Genomic DNA, 15,901 nt, shown 5'->3' with positions numbered 1-15,901 from the left:
TCCGGGGAGGGGCTTGCGCCCACGCACGCGTGCGCATTGGGAAGGAAGTCCCGCCCCCATTCTAGACCCCGCACTTAATTCGCTGCGCGCGGCGGGCTTCCGCAGTGCGGGTACCAAGAGCGCAGACGGTGAGTGCAAGGGGCCGCGCTGATAGGTCCTCCTCTCGGGCTTAGGGAGCGGGAGCAACAGGTGGAGCCCGCCGTACTTCCTCTGAAGGGGCTCTGTTCTAGCTCATGTATGGGAACGTAAATTCTTGTATTCTTGCTTTGGTTTTAGTGCAGTGGCTGTTTACGTACTGGCTGTATGCCTGGAGCCTCGCAAAAGTTTTAGCATTTAATTTACAACTCAACCAGCCTGTATTGGAGGTGTTGTTTTCGCTAGGTTTTCATGCCTCGCCTGTTGCTCACTGATGGTTGGGGAAGGTCGGGCTGCCTCCAATAATCAAGCTAAACTGGGTCCTTTGTTATATGCAGAGAAATCAGCTTCACGGTAGTTACTCTGTTTTTCGAGGTGGGCATCACCAGACCATCTGGGAAACCTTTCCCATACACTGTCTCTATGTCCGGTGACTTTGGGAAGTCCTAAAGGACAACGGGGGAATTCACCAAGCTTAGGTCGAGTGAGCCTCCCCACCACCCCGGAGCCACCATGGGACACAGCTCAACTCATTTCTTGGAGGAACTTGCCAGTGTGTCCCCAAGAGCCTGGGTGGCATAGTCTGCGCCCACCTGGCGCCTGAAGTCCACGGGGACTGCACTTCCTGTGCTCCGGACTTCCTCATAGGTACTTTACAATCTGGCTGTTCATTTGTATCCTTTAATATTCTTTGTAATAAATCAGTAATGGTGAGTAAAGTGCTTTCGTGAGATCTGTGAGCCTTTTGGCAAATTATCAAACCCAAGGAAGAGGTCATGTAACTGAACGCAAGTCTGTGTGCCTGACGAACAGTGAGGCCAAACAATACCAAAACGTCATTTTGGAGCAGAGAAAGGTATATTGCAGGGCCCTGCAAGGAGACGGGTGACTCATGCCTTAAAAACCCAGAACTCCCCAAGCTTTCAGCAAAGCCCTTTTATAGGAAGGGTGAGGGAGGGGCGTGGTTAGTGTTTGCAAACTTCTGGGTGTCACATCCTTTGTTCTTGAGGTCAGGTCACGGTCACCATGTTCCTGTAAACCTCCACCAAACAAATGTTATTCTCTGTTCTGACAAGGAAGGGCAAGGTCCCAAGGCACAACTTTCACCTTCCGAGGTCCAGGCAGTGCTTAAGAGGAGGGGGTCTCTGTGCAGACAGGTTACCCTGCCCGGGACCCTTAGTCCAGCACCCAGTCAGGGTTCTCCCGCGAGTGCCCAGGCCCTGCTAAGGAGGCAGATCTCAGCTGGTGGCGCCCTCTGGGCCAGGTCCCCAAACCCTGCCCAGCCGTCATCACTGAGGGACCCAGGCGCCCAGAACCCCAAGAGTTCGACCAAAACAACCCAAAAAACCTGTTCTGCTTAAGTTACCTGGAGTGACTTCTGTTATCTGCAGCCAAACCCTGACTAGCAGGTGCATGGAACACACACACACACATACACACAGAGTTTTCTCTTTTAAAAATTATTTTTAGTATTAGCAGATTGAACACATTTTCAAATATTTATTGGCCATGTATAATTCTTTTTTTAGGAACCACCTCTTCTAGTCTGAGTTCCTTTTTAAAGACAGTTCTTCTGAAAAATTGTTTCATAAGAACTTTCTTTACATTGGGGATTCTAATGATGCAAAGGGTATTGTGGGTTATTTTCCCCCCTCAGTAGATTACGTGTCCCTTACCCTTGTTTGTGGTGTTTTTAATGTCACATGTGGTCTGATGGTACCAGTCTCTTCTGTTCCATAGGTTGTCTTTCTATGTGTCTTCTAGTGACAGGAAATTCACAGAAACCAACAGGCCTGTTTCTCCAGGAGGGGGCTGCCTCTCATGCCTTGAATTCCGCCAGGAAAGTAGATTGGATACCAAGTGACGAGGAAGAATGTTGTAGTTTATCTTAGGACAGGGCCGAAAGTAAGCTCATCACACGAGATGAATGGTGCCGAAGCGCAGCAGTAGAGGGCTGGTGCTCGCTCAGGCAAAACAGCGCCGTCTGTCCTGCTGTGGTAGCTTTTATTAAAGCATTATCTAGGTTTACACTTTAAGACTTGTTTTCTTAACATTTCAGAAGTGCCAACGCAGCAACCTATGTTTTTATTAATTATAGAAGCAATAATTGGCTTTCGTGAGAACCTGCCGTGCTTCGTCCTTGAGCGCAAAGCAGCACAGAGTTCCCACCATTAGTCTGATTATACTGAAGTAGCACAAGGACACTTCCTTGCGCTCCCACCACTCTGATTAGACTGAGGACATCTCATGGATCAGTGCCCAAAGCACTCAATGCTTCTTCGCAGGCCCCCGGTTTGCCGGGGGGGCTCAAAGCAATCAGGACTGTTTGCAGTTCTGGCTTATTCGCCAGCCCCCAGTTTGCTGGGGGGTGGGGGGTGGCTCATGGGTCACGTCTCCTTTCCATGTCCTCAGTTGTTCCACTACAGAAGAGGGGCTCCTGCAACCTTGCTCTGAAAACCTCTCCCCTCTGTGTCCCATGGACAGTGCCACCCAGTATCCCAGGGAAAACGGGAGCAGTTTTTGCTGAGCTGTTTGGGGCTGTTGTCCTAAAGCTAAGCAGGGGTGGGGGTGGGGAACAGACAGGTCCTAGGTCTGGTCCCTCATGTCCTTGTCTTGCACGAGGGACAAAGCCTCATTTCCCAGGACATTCAAGCATATTCCAAGCAGAGCCCTCTTCCAGCCCTGATTCTGCCCCTTCTTTCATCTCCTGCTCCTCCTTTTCCCCCCAGCTTCACACTGAGATTCTCACTTCCCCCTTTTTTCTCCTTATTCATTCTTTCATTCCAAACACATTTACTGGGACTTCCCTGGCGGTCCACTGGTTAGGACTTCGCCTTCCAATGCAGGGAGTGCGGGTTTGATCCCTGGTCGGGGAGATAAGATCCCACATGCCTCGCGGTCAGAAAACCAAATCATAAAACAAGAAATATTGTAATAAATTCATTAAAGACTTTAAAAATGGTCCACATCAAAAAAAAATTTTTTTTTAAATATTTACTGAGCTCCTGACCCAGGGGAATAAGACAGACAAATCTACGCTTTTCATGAGACTTAATCCACTAGGGGTAAAGAACAGAAAGAAGTAAATGTAATAATAAAAATAAAAAGTAAAATAAATAAATAAATAAAAATAAAATAAATAAATAAATAAAATAATAAAAATAAAAAATAAAACCCATACTGCCTCCTTGGTTATTACAGATATGAGATTAGGGAACTAATCTGGAAGCAGAGTCCTGTCGCGCTCTCCCCTTCCCCACCTCCTATGCCCTTGCCTACCCTGGGAGGTCACTGTCTGGGAAGGAAGAGCAGTGTCAGAAGTTCTGCAGGTAGTGAGGCTGCCGAGGACACCAGCTGGGTGTTAAAGTCCCCTACTATGATTGTGTAACTGTCAATTTCCCCTTTTATGGCTGTTAGCATTTGCCTTATGTATTGAGTTGTCCCTATGTTGGGTGCATAAATATTTACAGTTGTTATATCTTCGTCTTGGATTGATCCCTCCATCATTATGTAGTGTCCTTCTTTGTCTCTTGGAAGAGTCTTTATTTTAAAATCTATTTTGTCTGATATGAAAATTGCTACTACAGCTTTCTTTTGGTTTCCATTTTCATGGAATATCTTTTTCCATCCCCTCCATGCTGCATGACGTCTAAGCCCAAAAGCCCAAGGAGGAAGTGAGTCTATCTCTTCCCAGGTTTGGTGCCAGGTAGAACTCACCTCGGCATGCTAATGCAAGGATGAGGCCTGCGTGGGTGAGTCATTCTGCGGGAGCATTATTTTCCCTCTCAAAATCCCTTCTTGGATATGTGAGAAATCCATAGTCCTCCTTTTTATAAAACTCGACTGCAATTCTTGTGAACTTTATTTTGTATGAGATCATCCTTCCCCTGCCTGCCATGATTTACAAATTTATAGCCCAAAACATTTTACCTTGGCTGACAAATGCCACAGAGCCCTAATCTCATATCTGTAATAACCAAGGAGGCAGTATGGGTTGATGGTTAACAGCATGATTTCTGACCAGTGCGTGGGTTGGAATCCTTAGTTGTGACCGTTGGCAAGTGAATTACCCTTGACGTGCCTTAGTTTGGACGCACATAGGCACTCACAAAATAGGTGCTATCATTACATTTACTTCTCTGCTTCCATCCAGGGCAGCTGTCACTGTGACCAGAGGTGAGTGTGCTGGGAAGGGGCTTGAGCCCACCTTTACCGGGAGACTTTGGGTACCTCCAGTCTTGTATCAACCCAGGTCACTCTGAAGCCCTAGGACTTAGGCTGGCCGGGCAGTGGGTGGGGCAGAGATGGATAACCAAGGAGGCAGTATGGGCAGAGATGGAAGTGCCCACAGGCTCCTATAGGACAGAGGGCAAGGCTGGGGCAACAGAGAGGTGCCCCTGCCCTCCCCCCACCAGTCCATCATAAATCAGGCAGAGCACTTCCGATTTTCATACTCTGTTTCTCAGAAAGATAGTGGTGTCCCTGGCTCTGCACCTGGTGTTCCCACACTGCCTCCAAGATGTCAGCTAAAGCCATAGAGAGCGGGGAAGGAGATGCCACTGAGCTCAGCCCGCAGGAATATCCCTCTGATGGTGAGTGCTCTAGGGAAGCTCCAGAGGGTGGGGTGGCCCAGGGCTTGGGGTGCCTGAACGAGGGCAGAGGGGGTCTTCTAGGTTCTGGCCTGGACCTGCCACCAGGTGCACTGTGCCCCATCAGGTCTCTAACCTCGTGGGCCTCAGACTCCTGCTCTGTGAAGTCTGGAATCTGCCAGCTCCGCGTTGGTGCTGGGTCTCCCTCTCTCTGTCTTCTCCTTGGGTTCACCTCCAAGCATCTTTGTCACCTCTTAGCACAGCTGCCGTTGAGGTCCCCTCCCAACGTCAGAGTTCTTGGGAGTTTCGGGAGATGGTCGAGGGCGCCGTGTGGGGCCTCTGGTCCCTCAGCTGCCCACCCCGCTGAGAGCTCCCCCTCCTCTTTTTTTTTTTTTTCCAGAGGAGGATGAACCTTCCCAGTCAACCGACCAGGCCTCTGATGGTTCTCCTGGGAAGCCACCACAGGGGCCACCCCAAGGGCCAGATGGATCTGGCTCTGACCCCAGAGACCCACCCAAGGCTGGAGGAAGCAATTTCGCCCATTACGCAGGTAACTGATCCCTGAGCATCAATCCATGGGCCCTCACCCAACTCCCCACTGCTCAGTTCAGCCTTCTGAGTTGTCAGTGTCAGGCCCACCTTCCTGATAGAATCTCTCTGACACTCACATTGTCAGAAAAAGGGCACAGTATACATGAGAGATGAAATCAATGATGCTCTAGAATCAGAGGAACCGCATGTGGACTAGCCACATGTCCCTGAAATGTGGGCCGTGGGACTGAGGAACTGAGTTTTAAATTTTATTTCATTTTAATTAAGATTTACATGGCACACATGGCTAGTGGTTCCTATAGTGGGCAGCATGGGCCTAGTGTATGACCTTGGGTGTGTGTGGCATAGAGTTCAAGATCCTTGGAAGTGAGGCGTGAGAACTTCAAGGCCAGTTTGTTGGAAATATCATCTGTGCAGAAACGGAAACCCTCAAGACAGGTCAGGGGTACTGATGGAGGGAGAGGTGATGGTGAGCCATGAGCTGCAGCCTTCAAGAAATGACGAGGTCTGAGGCTGATTTCGTACCTTCTCTCCCTTGCCTGGGACCAAGGCTCCTCTTCGTGCGGAGCTGGCTGAGCTCACTCCTGCAACTCCTGAAATCTCCGGAACTCCTTGTCCCAGCTGCCCCAGCACCCCAGTCCCTGCCGCTGTCAGATGTCCCTGCCAGCCCCAAGAGCTCTCAGCAATTCGACATGGTCCAGGCATGCTCTGCCCCGTGGTGCCAGGGGCTCCAGCCACAAGGCAGGACACACAGAGGAAGCAGGGTGACTTCTCTCTTTTTTTTTTTTTGAATTTTTGAATTCTCTTTTATTATTTTTTTATACAGCAGGTTCTTCTTAGTTCTCCATTTTATACATATTAGTGTATACATGTCAATCCCAGTCGTGCAATTCATCCCACCAGCACACCCCCCACCACTGTCCCCCCTTGTTCTCTACAACTGTGTCTCTAGTTCTGCCCTGTAAACTGGTTTTTCGAGGTTCCACATATATGCGTGAATATACGATATTTGTTTTTCTCTTTCTGACTTACTTCACTCTGTATGATAGACTCTAGATCCATCCACATCACTACAAATGACCCAATTTCGTTCCTTTTTATGGCTGAGTAATATTCCATTGTATATATGTGCCACATCTTCTTTATCCATTCATCTGCTGATGGGTATTTAGGTTGCTTCCATATCCTGCCTATTGTAAATACTGCTGCAGTGAACATTGGGGTGCATGTGTCTTTTTGAATTATGGTTTTCTGTGGGTATATGCTGAGTAGTGGGATTGCTGGGTCGTGTGGTAATTCCATTTTTAGTTTTTTAAGGAACCTCCATACTGTTCTCCATAATGGCTGTATCAGTTTACATTCCCACCAACAGTGCAAGAGAGTTCTCTTTTCTCCACACCTTCTCCAGCATTTGTTGTTTGTAGATTTTCTGATGATGCCCATTCTGACCGGCATAAGGTGATACCTCACTGTAGTTTTGATTGCATGTCTCTAATAATTAGTGATGCTGAGCAGCTTTTCATGTGCTTCTTGGCCATCTGTATGTCTTCTTTGGAGAAATGTCTATTTAGGTCTTCTGCCCATTTTTGGATTGGGTTGCTTGTTTTTTTAATATTGAGCTGCGTGAGCTGTTCATATATTTTGGAGATTAATCCTTTGTCCATTGATTCGTTTGCAAATATTTTCTCCCATTCTGAGGGTTGTCTTTTCGTCTTGTTTGTAGTTTCCTTTGCTGTGCAAAAGCTTTTAATTTTCATTAGGTCCTATTAGTTTATTTTTGTTTTTATTTCCATTACTCTAGAAGGTGGATCAAAAAAGATCTTGCTGTGATTTATGTCAAAGAGTGTTCTTCCTATGTCTCCTCTAAGAGTTTTATAGTGTCCGGTCTTACATTTAGGTCTCTAATCCATTTTGAGTTTATTTTTGTGTATGGTGTTAGGGAGTGTTCTAATTTCATTCTTTTACATGTAGCTGTCCAGTTTTCCCAGCACCACTTATTGAAGAGACTGTCTTTTCTCCATTTTATATCCTTGCCTCCTTTGTCATAGATTAGTTGACCATAGGTATGTGGGTTTATCTCTGGGCTTTCTATCCTGTTCCACTGATCTATATTTCTGTTTTTGTGCCAGTACCATATTGTCTTGATTACTGTAGCTTTGTAGTATAGTCTGAAGTCAGGGAGTCTGATTCCTCCAGCTCTGTTTTTTTTCCCTCAAGACTGCTTTGGCTATTCGGGGTCTTTTGTGTCTCCTACAAATTTTAAGGTTTTTTGTTCTAGTTCTGTAAATAATGCCACTGGTAATTTGACAGGGATTGCATTGAATCTGTAGATTGCTTTGGGTAGTATAGTCATTTTCACAATATTGATTCTTCAAATCCAAGAGCATGGTATATCTCTCCATCTGTTTGTGTCATCTTTGATTTCTTTCATCAGTGTCTTATAGTTTTCTGAGTACAGGTCTTTTACCTCCTTAGGTAGGTTTATTCCTAGGTATTTTATTCTTTTTGTTGAAATGGTGAATGGGATTGTTTCCTTAATTTCTCTTTCTGATCTTTCATTGTTAGTGTATAGGAATGCAAGAAATTTCTGTGCATTAATTTTGTATCCTGCAACTTTGCCAAATTCATTGATTACCTGTAGTAGTTTTCTGGTGGCATCTTTAGGATTCTCTATGTATAGTGTCATGTCATCTGAAAACAGTAACAGTTTTACTTCTTCTTTTCCAATTTGGATTGCTTTTATTTCTTTTTCTTCTCTGATTGCCATGGCTAGGACTTCCAAAACTGTGTTGAATAATAGTGGTGAGAGTGGACATCCTTTTCTTGTTCCTGATTCTAGAGGAAATGCTTTCAGTTTTTCACCATTGAGAATGATGTTTGCTGTGGGTTTGTCATATATGGCCTTTATTATGTTGAGGTAGGTTCCCTCTATGCCTACTTTCTGGAGAGTTTTTATCATAAATTGGTGTTGAATTTTGTCAAAAGCTTTTTCTGCATCTATTGAGATGATCATATGGTTTTTCTTCTTCAATTTGTTAATATGGTGTATCACATTGATTGATTTGGATATATTGAAGAATCCTTGCATCCCTGGGATAGATCCCACTTGATCGTGGTGTATGATCCTTTTAATGTGTTCTTGGATTCTGTTTGCTAGTATTTTGTTGAGGATTTTTGCATCTCTATTCATCAGTGATATTGGTCTGTAATTTTCTTTTTTTGTAGTATCTTTATCTGGTTTTGGTATCAGGGTGATGGTGGCCTCATAGAATGAATTTGGGAGTGTTCCTTCCTCTGCAATATTTTGGAAGAGTTTGAGAAGGATGGGTATTAGCTCTTCTCTAAATGTTTAATAGAATTCATCTGTGAAGCCGTCTGGTCCTGGACTTTTGTTTGTTGGAAGATTTTTAATCACCGTTTCAATTTCATTACTTGTGATTGGTCTGTCCATATTTTCTGTTTCTTCCTGGTTCACTCTTGGAAGGTTATACCTAAGAATTTGTCCATTTCTTCCAGGTTGTCCATTTTATTGGCATAGAGTTGCTCATAGTAGTCTCTCATGATGCTTTGTATTTCTGTGGTGTCCGTTGTAACTTCTCCTTTTTCATCTCTAATTTCATTGATTTGAGTCTTCTCCCTCTTTTTCTTGATGAGTCTGGCTAAAGGTTAATCAATTTTGTTTATCTTCTCAAAGAACCAGCTTTTAGTTTTATTGATCTTTGCTATTATTTTCTCTGTTTCTATTTCATCTATTTCTGCTCTGATCTTTATGATTTCTTTACTTCTACTAACTTTGGGTTTTGTTTGTTCTTCTTTGTCTAGTTTCTTTAGGTGTAAGGTTAGATTGTTTATTTGATATTTTTCTTGTTTCTTGAGGTAGGCTTGTATTTCTATTAACTTCCCTCTTAGAACTGCTTTTGCTACATCCCGTAGGTTTTGGATCATCGTGTTTTCATTGTAATTTGTCTCTAGGTATTTTTTAATTTCCTCTTTGATTTCTTCACTGATCTCTTGGTGAAGAGATTTAGTAATGTATTGTTTAGCCTCCATGTGTTTGTGTTTCTTACGTTTTCTTTCCCTGTAATTGATTTCTAATCTTATAGCATTGTGGTCGGAAGAGATGCTTGATATGATATCAGTTTTCTTAAATTTACCAAGGCTTGATTTGTGACCCAAGATGGGATCTATCCTGGAGAATGTTCCATGTGCACTTGAGAAGAAAGTGTAATCTGCTGTTTTTGGATGGAATGTCCTATAAATATCAATTAAATCTATCTGGTCTATTGTATCATTTAAAGCTTGTGTTTCCTTATTAATTTTCTGTCTGGATGATCTGTCCATTGGTGTAAGTGAGGTGTTAAAGTCCCCCACTATTACTGTGTTACTGTCGATTTCCTGTTTTATAGCTGTTAGCAGTTGCCTTATGAATTGAGGTGTTCCTATGTTGGGTGCACGTATATTTATAATTGTTATATCTTCTTCTTGGATTGATCCCTTGATCATTATGTAGTGTCCTTCCTTGTCTCTTGTAACATTCTTTATTTTAAAGTCTATTTTATCTGATATGAGTATTGCTACTCCAGCTTTCTTTTGCTTTTCATTTGCATGGAATATTTTTTTCCATCCCCTCACTTTCAGTCTGTATGTGTCCCTAGGTCTGAAGTGGGTCTCTTGTAGACAGGATATATGTGGGTCTTATTTTTGTATCCATTCAGCAAGCCTGTGTCTTTTGGTTGGAGCATTTAATCCATTTACATTTAAGGTAATTATCGCTATGTATGTTCCTATTACCATTTTCTTAGTTGTTTTGGGTTTGTTTTTGTAGGTCTTTTCCTTCTCTTGTGTTTCCCACTTAGAGAAGTTCCTTTAGCATTTGTTGTATAGCTGGTTTGGTGGTGCTGAATTCTCTTAGCTTTTGCTTGTCTGTAAAGCTTTTGATTTCTCCGTCGAATCTGAATGAGATCTTTGCCAGGTAGAGTAATCTTGGTTGTAGGTTCTTCCCTTTTATCATTTTAAGTATATCATGCCACTCCCTTCTGGCTTGTAGAGTTTCTGCTGAGAAATCAGCTGCTAACCTTATGGGAGTTCCCTTGTATGTTATTTGTTGTTCTTCCCTTGCTGCTTTCAATAATTTTTCTTTGTCTTTATTTTTGCCAATTTGATTACTATGTGTCTTGGCGTGTTTCTCCTTGGGTTTATCCTGTATTGGACTCTCTGTGCTTCCTGAACTTGCGTGGCTATTTCCTTTCCCATTTTAGGGAGGTTTTCAACTATAATCTCTTTGAATATTTTCTTGGGTCCTTTCTCTCTGTCTTCTCCTTCTGGGACCCCTATAATGCGAATGTTGTCACGTTTAATGTTGTCCCAGAGGTCTCTTAGGCTGTCTTCATTTCTTTTCATTCTTTTTTCTTTATTCTGTTCCGCGGCAGTGAATCCCACTATTCTGTCTTCCAGGTCACTTATCCGTTCTTCTGCCTCAGTTATTCTGCTATTGATTCCTTCTAGTGTAGTTTTCATTTCAGTTACTGTATTGCTCATCTCTGTTTGTTTGTTCTTTAATTCTTCTAAGTCTTTGATAAACATTTCTTGCATCTGCTCGATCTTTGCCTCTATTCTTTTTCCAGGGTCCTGGATATCTTCACTATCATTATTCTGAATTCTTTTTCTGGAAAGCACTTCATTTAGTTGTTTTTCTGGGGTTTTATCTTGTTCCTTCATCTGGTACAAAGTCCTCTGCCTTTTCATTTTGTCTAGCTTCTGTGATTGTGGTTCCTGATGGGAGGGACTGGTGGTGGGTAGAGCTGGGTGTTGCTCTGGTGGGCAGGGCTCAGTAAAACTTTATTCTGCTTGTCTGCTGATGGGTGGGGCTGGGTTCCCTCCCTGTTAGTTGTTTGGCCTGAGGTGACCCAAAACTGGAGCCTGCCCAGGCTCTTGGGTGGGGCTAATGGTAGACTCTGGGAGGGCTCACGCCAAGGAGTACTTCCCAGAACTTCTGCTGCCAGTGTCCTTGTCCCTTAGTGAGCCAAAGCCACCACTTGCCTCTGCAGGAGACTCTCCAACAGTTGCAGGTAGGTCTGGTTCAGTCTCCGCTGGGGTCACTGCTCCTTCCCCTGGGTCCCGATATGCACACTACTTTGTGTGTGCCCTGCAAAAGTGAAGTCTCTGGGACTTCCCTGGTGGCGCAGCAGTTAAGAATCCGCCTGCCAATGCAGGGGACACAGGTTCCATCCCTGGTCCGGGAAGATCCCACATGCCGCGGAGCACCCAAGCCCGTGTGCCACAACTACTGAGCCTGCACTCTGGAGCCTGTGAGCCACAACTACTGAGCCTGCGTGCCACAGCTACTGAAGCCCACGCCTAGAGCCCACGCTCTACAACAAGAGAAGCCACCGCAATGAGAAGCCTGCGCACTGCAACGAAGAGTAGCCCCCGCTCGCCACAACTAGAGAAAGCCTGCCTGCAGCAACGAAGACCCAACGCAGCCAAAAATAACTAACTAGATAAATTTATAAAAAAGGAAAAAAGAGCGAAGTCTCTGTTTCCCCCAGGCCTGTCAAAGTCCTGCAATGAAATCCCGCCAGCCTTCAGAGTGATTCTCTAGGAATTCCTCCTCCCGTTGCCAGACCCCCAGGTTGGGAAGCCTGACGTGGGGTTCAGAACCTTCACTCCAGAGGGCAGACTTCTGTGGTACAACTGTTCTCCAGTTTGTGAGTCACCCACCCAGCAGTTATGGGATTTGAGTTTATTGTGATTGCGCCTCTCCTACCGTCTCGTTGCACCTTCTCCTTTGTCTTTGGATGTGGGGCACCTTCTCCTTTGTCTTTGGATGTGGGGCACCTTTTTTGGTGAGTTCCAGTGTCTTCCTGGCAATGACTGTCAGGAAGCAGTCATTTTCATTTGCATGGAATATTTTTTTCCATCCCCTCACTTTCAGTCTGTATGTGTCCCTAGGTCTGAAGTGGGTCTCTTGTAGACAGGATATATGTGGGTCTTATTTTTGTATCCATTCAGCGAGCCTGTGTCTTTTGGTTGGAGCATTTAATCCATTTACATTTAAGGTAATTATTTACCTTATTTAAGGTTCTTGTCACTCGAGGTGACAAGAACCTTGCCAAGAAGGAACCGAAGCAGGGTCCCTTCTGGTGGGGGAATTAGAGATGCTTCCTGCAGAAAGTGACAAGTAGGCTGAGCCCTGGAGGACGGGGGGCTTTCACTCCAACTGTAGCCTGAGAAGGGTATAGGGTGTCTGGAAGAGGGAAAGACCAGAAAAGTCAAATTTATTCCATCGCAAATGAAAATAGCATGCTTTTCTTGATTTTGTTTTGTTTTGAGAAAATGATACCAAATGTATTGACGTCACAGAGCAGCATGAAACTTTTTCAAGGCAGGTGCCCCTCGCCATCTGGAGCATAACAGAGCTCCAGACGCTCGTCCATCCCCCTCTGCATTCTCAGAAAATCAGACTTCTCAGGAAAAGCAGGAAGAGGCCAGGCAGGGGCTGCTCTCTTCTCTGATCCCAACTCCAGGGAACCCCCTCCCACTGTGGCAGCAGCGGGGGTGCAGGGGGAGGCCAGTGCCATGCACTCATGGGGGTGCTTTTTGTCTCCAGGTATGGCCTCTGTAGCCGTGATTGGAGGAGGTGAGTCTCTTTGGGAAGAAACTCAAGCCCTCATCTGACCCTGGGACCACCTGGCCTTGACCAAGCCCAAGATTGCCTTGAGCCCCAGGACATAGGTGGGTAAGGGTGCAGTGGGCAGGGGACAGAGTTGGAACACTCGAGGTGACAAGAACCTTGCCAAGAAGGAACCGAAGCAAAGCCATTCAAAGCACCCAGGTCCAATCTCAGCTTCTCCCAAGTGCAAACCGTGTGATCCAGGCAGGTTGTTAAATCTGTCTCAACCCATGATTCCTGCCCAGAAAGCAGGGCCAGTGGGACCTCCAGAGGGTTGTAGGGGATGTGTAAGCTGAGCTGTAGGGATTCCTCGGACTGCTTTACAAACCCTCTAGCTTATCCCGTGAGCCCAGAGGTTTCCAGCTGTGCCCCTGGCCAGCATCCTCTAACACGGTGGCCAGAATTCAAGAAAATGAAAACATTTCTGTCACACCAGCCACAGTCTCAGGTGCTCATTGGCTACAGGCGGCCAGCGTGTTGGACAGTGCAGATACGGAACGTTTCCTGGTTGCAGAAAGTTCTATGACTGCACTCTCTGGAGATGTAGGGGACCCCTGGGGGGATGCCCACAGGCAGCTGCAGGGCAGAGGGCAGAAGCCGCCACCCCAGCACCTCTTCAGAAGAGCAGCTCTGTCCTTATTCTGTGGGCCCTGTGATAGGGGGAAAGACGCTATTTTCCCTGCCAAAAGGGGGCGCTTGAAGACCACTGCTCCTTTCATCTTATTTCACACAAGGGCGGTTGAGGCACAGGGAGGACAGGTGAGCCTTCCAGGACCACAGCAACACAGAGAAATGCACAGACCTGGGATCCAGCTTCTCGGCAGGGCCCCGTGCACTCGTGTCCACTTCTACAGCCTTCCTTTGCCTCAGGCCCCGTGGCTCTCACGAGAGCGACGTGGACCCCTCACCTCATCCCCCTCAGGAAGGTATCAGGGAGAACTGGGGAGTCTGTCCCCTGTGGCCAACCCTAAAGCTCCTCTCCCGCTACAGCCGTGGCCGTGGGGGCTGTGCCCGTGGTGCTGGGCGCCATGGGCTTCACCGGGGCAGGAATCGCAGCCTCCTCCTTAGCGGCCAAGATGATGTCAGCGGCCGCCATTGCCAATGGGGGCGGAGTTGCTGCCGGCAGCCTCGTGGCCACTCTCCAGTCCGTGGGTAAGTGTCTGGGCGGGAGGAAGCGGGGAGGGTGTGACACAGCAGCACAGGATTCAGGCCAGAGGCTAAGCCGGAGGGAGGGCCTGTCTGCTTCCTCCAGCTTCGTGGGCATCAATGTCCCTGGTCCTTTGAGTCTCCCGCACTGTCCTCTCTTCTGGTTGGGGGTGGGCTTGGGGGCACTGGGGGCGTGCAGCGCAGCAGGTGCGCGTTCCCCATCAGCCCTGCAAACCTGCGTAGGGCCCTCGCCTCGCTGGGCCCAGCCTCGTGCTGGGGAGGGAGAGGCAGAGACCCTGTGCCATTTCTCAGAGGGTCTGTCCTGTCGCTGGTGGAGTCACCGCCAGAGTGCGTGTCTCCTCTTCGGGCAGCCATGGGCAGCAGCCCCTCCCCAAAGCAGACCTCCTGGGGTTTCAGGAAGTAGAGGAGGGAACAGGACTGGGATGTCTGGGTCTTGGGCCTCCTGTGGGTCCTGGGTTCTCTGACCTCCCCAGTCTTGCCGGGAGCTGCCGGGGCTGCCTGTCCCCTTGTGCTCTAACCCCCTCCTCTCTCCCAGGGGCAGCCGGACTTTCCATGTCATCCAACATCATCCTGGGCTCGGCTGGGTCAGCTCTTGGGGCCTGGCTGTGGGGTAGAAAAAAGAAAGCCCCTTCCTCTCCTCCACCAGGATCCAGTACTGAAGCAGAGAGGGGCTCCCGGGCTGGAGATGACCCTCCAGGGCCTCAGGATGTCAGTCCCCCAAATGACAAGTCCTCTGCCTCCTAAAATCCTTCAAAGAAGCACAGGAAATAAAGAAGAAATGCTGTGACCTTCACGAGTGTCTGCACTGCATTCTTGTCCACCAGGCAGGGCGCAGTGCATCTGCAGAGTCATGGCTTCAGGGTTGGGGGCAGCAGGAAGTCTGTAAGAATGGGCACTGATGTCTGCGACAGGAAGCCAGGTCTGTTGCAGTCCTGCCACCCAGCTGTGATCCTGGGAAGGTCATGCCTCCCCTTTGAGCCTCAGTTTGCTGCTCTTTGGATGGGATCATGGATCACATGTCTTCAAAGATGTCAGCCAGAGGCAGCAACATAGGATGGCTTGGCCCTGGGGTCAGTTTGAGCCATTGACCCTCAGTTATGAAACACTTTATCCTCAGGGATTCTTGACCCCTCCCCTCCCCACCCAAGACTCTGGGTCTGACTGTATCATGAGTCTAGGAACTCAGCAACACTTGTCTGCCTGGCCTGGTGGCCTTTGGAGCTCTTCAGGTAGGTAGAGAATTTGCATTTCTCCAGAGAGCTCTGTCCCGGTTGGTGTAGAGCTCAGGGTCCTTGGGCTCCAAGGGAGACTGGCCAGAACCTGCAAGGACAGACGGGCCTCCCTCCCCTGGTGGGGCTCCCAAGAGGCTCGTCAGTGCAGAACGCTCAGCTGTCTCCTAAGGCCCACCGGCTGCCTGGCCCTGGGTCAGGTGGCGGGCATTCTATGTGTGTTGACCTGGCCTCTGCCACCTGCCTGTCTGTCCAAGCAGATAACCCATACCCAGTTCCTGGCAGCCCTGCTTCCACTTTAGACTTGAGTCTCAGATCTCGTCCTGTTGGCTCCAGGACCCCGGCCCAGGTCCCCACTCTGGCCTTCACCCCCGTCTTCCTTCACGGCCCCTCCTCCACCAGGCTCTCTCCCTCAGATGCTGCCCCAGTTCACTCATACAGCTCCCAGCTAGCCTCAAGGGCTCCCAGAACACAGACAAGCTCAAGACCCACAGGTCAGTTCCACATCTTCAGAAAGTCTGCTCCTGTGGGTAAGACAGGCAGGGGTGGGCAGGGGC

The 15,901-nt window shown here is 47.5% G+C and overlaps 1 protein-coding gene across 5 annotated transcripts; it reads left to right on the top strand.

The window, feature by feature from the left end:
• The first annotated feature begins 43 nt into the window (after positions 1-43).
• LOC132420027 (interferon alpha-inducible protein 27-like protein 2A) lies at positions 44-14,900 on the top strand. Of its 5 annotated transcripts, none has more exons than XM_060003992.1 (6): positions 44-128; positions 4,602-4,727; positions 5,125-5,274; positions 12,886-12,915; positions 13,939-14,100; positions 14,651-14,900. In XM_060003992.1, the coding sequence occupies exons 2-6, from the start codon at positions 4,655-4,657 to the stop codon at positions 14,857-14,859; spliced, it is 624 nt and encodes a 207-aa protein (XP_059859975.1). In that variant the 5' UTR covers positions 44-128; positions 4,602-4,654; the 3' UTR covers positions 14,860-14,900. The 5 variants fall into 5 exon arrangements, with proteins under 5 accessions (XP_059859975.1, XP_059859978.1, XP_059859977.1 ...); XM_060003995.1 differs by having other exon boundaries at positions 105-128; positions 4,606-4,727; XM_060003994.1 differs by lacking the exon at positions 44-128 and adding an exon at positions 4,289-4,311 and having other exon boundaries at positions 4,606-4,727.
• The last annotated feature ends 1,001 nt before the right edge of the window (positions 14,901-15,901 follow it).

Source organism: Delphinus delphis, chromosome 2, assembly GCF_949987515.2.
Source record: "Delphinus delphis chromosome 2, mDelDel1.2, whole genome shotgun sequence".
NCBI classification, from domain to species: domain Eukaryota; kingdom Metazoa; phylum Chordata; class Mammalia; order Artiodactyla; family Delphinidae; genus Delphinus; species Delphinus delphis.
The sequence above is the reverse complement of the archived record's forward strand: the minus strand, read 5'-3'. Positions and strand labels throughout refer to the sequence as shown.